At 35.5% G+C, this 7,206-nt stretch overlaps 1 protein-coding gene across 1 annotated transcript; it reads right to left on the bottom strand.

Annotated features, from left to right (window-relative positions):
- Positions 1–502: 502 nt before the first annotated feature.
- Positions 503–4,770, bottom strand: LOC145277808 (proto-oncogene serine/threonine-protein kinase mos-like). The gene has a single exon (XM_080129689.1). It carries the CDS (start codon positions 4,286–4,288, stop codon positions 3,518–3,520), a length of 771 nt encoding a protein of 256 aa, XP_079985815.1. The 5' UTR covers positions 4,289–4,770; the 3' UTR covers positions 503–3,517.
- Between the last annotated feature and the right edge of the window lie 2,436 nt (positions 4,771–7,206).

Raw genomic sequence — 7,206 nt, 5'->3', positions numbered from 1 at the left:
AAAAAACTTACGGTAAGTGTTTGTGATTTATTTTATCCAAATTTTTTGTATTAATTTTATCCATTTTGTTGCGTGTGTAATGTCTTTTCCTTGTAATGTTGTTGCTATTCACATACTTTTAGCGTTCTTGCACCGTAGCTCCGAATTCTCGGCTTTCGTCGGCGTTAACGCCGAAAGCGTTCGTCAACGCTCGGCTAAGATCGTGAAATCGGTGGGTAAAATACTGCAGGAGTACCGAAAAAAGAAATACACTAAACTCATTTATTTGCACGTCTTGTCATCGTTGTGAAAACAGAAAATAATTTTATAAAATACGGCCACACTTATAAGAGGAAAATTTTATATTTTTAAAACAGTTGACGTTCGACGGTACTTCTGCACTTTGTGCCCGTTTTTCCGGGAGTCGCACCACGACCAGCGAAAAATAGAAAACGCCGGATTATAACGAGCGAGACAATTAGCAGACGTTAAAAATTGGAAGGAAAGTTTATAACAGAAAATAAGGCATAGTTTCATTGCATTTCTTCAAGTAAAAAATTTTAAATATTGATTTAATCCAGTCTGGAAATGATTTGTAAGTCCACAAAAAAAAAAAAAAAAAAAAATTTTGTGTCAGGAAAACCAGCTGCTAGCAACGGAGAGGAGATGCAAAATATGTCGGTGAAAGTGTATCATGAAGAAACGAAACGTAAACGACGGTTTCTGCTGGAGGCGCATTAATGACCACTACAGACAATGGATATCTTTGCGCTATGGCATCCTTTTTCGAGAGGTCCCATCTGCTACCTACGATTATATGTTTGTGGGCGTTCGAAATGGCAATATACAAAAACCTACAACAAGAGTGCGATATCGGGTCGGATCACACTCACCGATTTGAAAAACTTCCTGACTATTTCCTTAGGAATCCCCGGCAGATCGGAGGCCCAGAGTACACAGTGGAAGTTGAGACCGTTTTCAATAGACGAAAACAATGTTGCGAGGGTTGTCGAACCTCCGCTGAGAAGAGGTTTTCTTATAGTCCAAACCCGTAAATCAGAAACCCTACTTGCGTTAATAAAAATTCTGCCGGAGACCACAATATTAATTGCCGGAAAGCGTACTGCAAAGTAGAATACATTACAGCCTTCATTTCGTGGACCCTACGACTAGGGCCACCACAAATATGGGAGGCGAAACAACGAAATAAAAGAGTGGGGAACCAATCGCGACCTGCTTCTTTTATTTTACTGAAGTTATGTGGAGATAATTCGAAAAGAATCCTTTTGTCTATCAAAGCGGAAAGCTACCAGTTTAAGAACTTCCTCTTCCTACATTCTCTAACAATCTCAGCCTACTTTGTCGTCGTAAGCTGCTTTACATTAACCGGTAAAAAGTATACGTCTACCCCACAATAACTGACAACCGCAAAAAGGCATAAACAAAAATTGTTTTACAAAACCTGCAGCCGTCGACTGTCCAAAACTTTCTTCTAAAGAAAAGATTTTTATTACCCCCCACCCCCTTAAAAAAAGTACTTGTGCATTTAATGAACCAGACGTAACTCAGCATTTGCTCGGCTTTGTCCGACGCATGACGTCAACAGCTCAGGTTTTGCTGCTGTCTGACGAAACATGGTCATCAGCCAATCAAAACGCTGCGCGGTTAGTTTCAACTCGACGTGCGTGCGCGTCGAACAGACGAGAATTTCGATATGGGCGTTCGAAATGGCGGTGACTAGGAATCTCCAGCGCGAATGTGGGTTGCGATCACGCCACACAATTGTGGACTGGAAGAATTTCCTGCGAGATATAATATGCCGGAATTACCTTCTCAGGAATCCCCGGTATCCCAGCAGGCCATACGGTCGAAATCGACGAGTCTGTCTTCAACCGCCCGCGGCAGACGTTTAACACCGGTTTGGGTCCTCGGTGGATACGCCAACCCTGCCGAAAAGGAGTTTTTTTTTTTGTTTTTTATTTTTGTAACGTAGCAAATAGGAATGCCGAAACCCTCCTTCCACTAATAAAATACATTCTGCCGGGGGACCACGCACTGTCGTATCAGACTGTTGGAGAGGGGTATCACTATTTAACGGTGAACCGAACCACCGCAGCCTTAATTTTGTAGATCCCGTAAAAAAAAAAAAAAAAAAAAATTCATAAAACAATTACTCACTATTATTTGTTAAAATAAAAAATTGATCCTGCAAATAGCATTTTTGTTGGTCAGTTTACGTAAATAGTTGAGGAAAAAAAAAAGTTTCATTAAAATTACTATTTGTTTACAAAAAATGTTTTATATGTATTTATTTTGCAAACGGAAAACAATTACAAACAATAATACTAACTATAAAAAAAACATAAATGAATGGTAGGATTTTGCTTTTTACTTATTTTTTTATGTTTCTACATTTTACAATTTCATTTTACAGTTATTTTGTTGTAGCGTTTTTATTTTATCGGCAACGCTCGGTTTTATCCGGCTGTTGACGTCATGCGCCGGCGCCGGACAAAGCCGAGCAAATGCCGAGTTACGTCTGGTTCGTTAAATGCACAAGTACCAAAAAATTGCCTAAAAGAAGACAGTAAAAGCCAAGAGTGGGTTCGACAAAAATTGACTAAGTGGTTCCCCACCCCTGATTTAATGGCCATTTTTATTTTGTATACCAAGGAGGCCGCTGGTAATGTATTTTATATTAAATAAAACCGCTAATTTTATACAAAGTTCGTTTTATATTTTCAATTATTGCAACATGTCTTACTAAGTTAAATAACTTGTGTACAAGCGAATTTTTTTTATATTCATAAGTGTCGCTGTAAGTAATGAAAATAGTGGAACTTTAAACCCTTTAGAAACAAACATTTCCACGTTATAAGTCATTTTTTATTAAGATAAAATAGTAATAAATCAGTTTAAAACTCACTCTATGTCGAGAAAAAAGTTGATCTTCGAAAATCTTATTTAAGATTTTTATTCGTGAACATTTTAAAATCATAACAATTATCAAAAGTAAAACTTTACATAATGTACATGCTTGTTGACAGTCGAGAAATCCTGAATAAAATTGGTACTTACTGAACCATGCTGAATTAACGTTATTTAGAAAGCCATTTTTAACATAGGAGGGGAGGGTGTACTTTCATTAAAATAAAAAAATAAATAAGAAAAACATCGTAAGACTTCCATGTGAAAATAGGGTGGTTCAATAAGTGCAAAAGTACCAAATAATTTATACCAAATGAATTAAACTATCGACTCGTACATTTTAAAGTGCGCACATTGTATTTTTTAAGATGGGTTGTGTTTGAAGACGGATTAGCCACTCAGACTTTGGGCTAATGAATGGTATGGTGCATTTTTTTTTTTTTACTATCTTTTTCAGCAGGAAGTCAAATGAAAATATATTGACACCACCCACACCTAGCGTGTTAAATTGATAATTTAATTCTATTAAGTTTGGTAGAATTTTTTCTTTCCACAATTTTTCAACTCTTAACTATTCGATTTCTCCAGTTACGTTGAAATAAATAGCCCTTTATTTGATTCTATTACTACGCTGATCAAAACGACAGTATTGGAGATTTAAATAAAAGATAGCGAGCGCGTGAGATGACGGTCGTTTGAAAAGTTCCAACTGGCAGCATGCACAATACATATTAAAATCCGGAGATTCCTTGCAAGTCCTTGATTGGTCCAAATACAATTCCAGTGTAATCATTTTTTCAATTAAAGCTCCAAATGAAAAAATGTCGGCCTTGAATGTCGGAAGATTTCCCCGAAAAAGTTCAGGGGCTCGAAAATATTGGTTACCGTCAAACGGATACTGGTTAATCTGGGGAAAATCCTTCAACTGGCACCGTCCAAACTCGCCAATTTTGCACATGTCGTTCTCTGTAATGAAGATGCTGGTAGGGATGAGGTCTAAATGGATAATGTTCATCTCGTGGATATAACGGAGGCCGCTGCTAATGTTCATCGCAAACTTTAGACGCCGGCGTAAAGTGAAGTCTTCTTTGGAATTCAAAACATCGTGCAAGTTGCGGGTGCCTGGCAATTCCATGATCACAGCAAAATGGCGAGTATCTTTGTACAATATCTGCAAAGTCTTTACGGCGTGGGAGTCTTCAAATCGCAAAGCCAACCGTTCTGATGCTATGATAGACGATAGTTCGGTGCCAGTAGTAGTGGAATGCTGTACAAGTTTCAGCGCCACCTCACGGCCATGTTGTGTCGCCCGATAGATGACACCAAAGGAACCAACTGAAATAGCTTTAGCTAATTTCACGTCCGTAAGAAAAGAAAGCATTGTAGGTGTGTTCACTGTAGGTATTGGCGTTGTCGAATCTAATGGAGATGAATACCGTTTCAGAAAGAAAAGCAATCATTCAAATATTGCGTCGCCGAGAAAAAGTTCTTTTTGGGCGTTAAACGAATGCTTCCTTATCACGCGTTACTTGCTTTCTCTATTTTCAAACTTGTTCATCTGCGTCGTAGAAAAAAAAATATCGTTATCTTAATAAATAGTGAACGTGAATATTATGTAGACTCGGCCGGTCTTAATGGAATCTACCTGCTATGGCTTCGTAATCGGTTTAACAACTTCGAAAGTTCCTATATTAGTGTGGCCGATCAGTTTTGTGACTTCAGCTTGTTTTTATTTACCGACAAAAAATTGAACTAAAATAACAATGGAATTAGAAAGTAGAAGAAATAAATCCACTTTCTGCTAATCCCACTTTGGGTGCGATGTAGATGCGAGATTGTTTAAATAAAAGACTACAGATTAGTCTTAGAGTTAATCCGACCAAAGCAAGTAGAGCAACCCTACACAGCAGTTTAATATTTAAAAAAAAAAAAAATGACGGGCTAAAGTTTTTTATGAAATACGAAATCGCAAATTTTTTTTTTTTTTTTTTTTTTTAGACAAATTTAAATGTATTCAATAAATAATAGTTTATTAATAAAGTGTCCTCCTCCCTTTTTTTTCTTCAAAACCAATTTTAGGAAGTTTCATAAGATATCCTCCTTAGGGGGTTATCTTAGCTTGGCAGGCCGAGAGTAGACTCGATGCGTTTCTACAAGTAGTGGCGATGGAGAGGTTCTCGTAAAGTCAGTTCACGATTATCTTCGGTGTTCTAGTAAACATATTTTTTATAGAGAATAATGTTTCAAATCTTTTATTTGTTGATTTCTTCACATATCTCTTTTCTTTGTCCGTTGTAAAATTCTTTTGAAAAATGATGTTATATTGAAGTGGTTAGCTCCCAGGCTATCTACAAAATTCGGTACTTATGCACTTATATTACCGTGCTATTTTAAAAAATAGTATTTTCAAGTTTTACGGTATGAATTTTTTATCAAATTGTTACGTAAAAGTACAGAATAATTGCAAAACACCATCCCCTCTCCATGTTAAGAATGGCTTTCTAAATAATGACGTTATTATTTTTAGCACGGTAACATAAATGCATAAGTACCCAAAATTCCATCGACTAGTTTTGCTTGATTTTCCAAGCAGTAACAAAACAAATTATTCACTGTATTAATTTCTTGTCCCATTTTTTGCAGATATTTTTTTTAATAAATACCGTTTGATTTTATTATGTTTCTTACAAAACAAAATATATCCTTCTTTAACCAACCCTAAGTCTGAGTGGCAATAATAACATTTTGATAAAAAGCTGTTTGATTTTATTATTTGTTACTTAAGTGACACTGTGGATATCAACAAAGTCCAAATTCAATTGAATCTACTATTTTCCATTATTTATTAAACATATGTTAGGGTTGTAGATTTACCAGGGTAAATTCTGGTTCAATTTACCAGCATTAAAAAATATAACTGCCTCATTCTGATTCAAGACAAACTTTGGTTAATGTGAAAAGATTACATTCTGAAACTAATGTTTTCAATAAAAATGAAGTTATCTTTATTAAAACCCAGCAACTAAAAAACGACCCTGGTGTCTAACTCTGTCCCGTGGGGAGGCATAGTAAATAGGTACACTACATCACTTACAACATTGCGTATGAAACCAGTAAATACATTTTATCTTGTGACGCTAATTCTGGTGTCCTAGAATTTATATTGTAAACATTCTTCTAGAACTACACCGTTTTGTTTGTTTTGTTTTTGTTTTTGTTTTTTTCGGGGGGTGGGGGTTGTTTAATGACATTCTCAGTTGTTGTTTTGTTTTTTATTCATTTTTCTCCAGCTTTTTGTTCATTTGTTTTTTGGTTTTGTCTTTTTTCACCTAAAGATGACACGACAAAGAACTGAAAGTGCTTGTGAAAGTCACTTCTATTTTTAACTTAGCATTATTCTTTTTTTATTTTGTTACAAAAATAAAAAAAAGGAAAAAATTTTTTTTTAAATAATCAAACTGAAAAATTCAATTATTTATATGGAAGCAGGGAAGGGTTCTGGTTTCGAATCTCGTTAGGTTCGGCCAAACAACGAAACACGTGTTCATGGAAGAGATCCGAAGTTGCCCTGGAATTGAGTGAGGATCAACGAATATTCCACACTGTTATTGTCATCGAAATCAGCAAAATAGATGATTTTTTAATCAAATCGAGAACCCATCACAGTCCACTGAAAGGAAGAGTTATACGCTTCTACTTAGATACTTAGTTCGCAATATATGCTAGTTTGCATTGTACTGTAAAGAACGTACTGTTGATTTTATATGTTGGGGCCTTCTGTTTGTGCGGTGATAAAACTTTTCAAATGCACTTGTGATGTTAGGCTGTAAAGTATCAAAATAATACTGTTCCTTCTTTAATCGGAATTTTTTCGATTATCAATTTTCAATAATTATTGATTTTCAATAATTATCGAAGGTATTTAGGTTCAAAACCTATCTAAGAACACTACCAGATACATACGGTATATTTGTGTGAAATTTACAAAAATTAGTCCAACCATTTTGGAGTTCATAGGGAACACACACGAATGGACACATGTACAAAATACCTTTATATATAAACTAGCAGGTCACCCAGCATTGCCCGATTGTAAAATATACATAAATATTATATTTTAATCCATGTGGATTACGTGTTTATTATTATAGAGTCAATTCTCTATCGATCACTATATTGTATTTAATATACAGTAGTAATATCAAAAGTAAAAAATAAACAATATGACTTGGGTGCCCTCAGCTATTATCGAAACTACAACATTCAACTCTCCAAGCCTCATTTCTTAGCCTAGCCACC

This window comes from Euprymna scolopes, chromosome 6, assembly GCF_053919585.1.
Source record: "Euprymna scolopes isolate OS-2025 chromosome 6, ASM5391958v1, whole genome shotgun sequence".
NCBI lineage: Eukaryota > Metazoa > Mollusca > Cephalopoda > Sepiida > Sepiolidae > Euprymna > Euprymna scolopes.
This window is presented reverse-complemented; position numbering and strand designations above follow the sequence as displayed.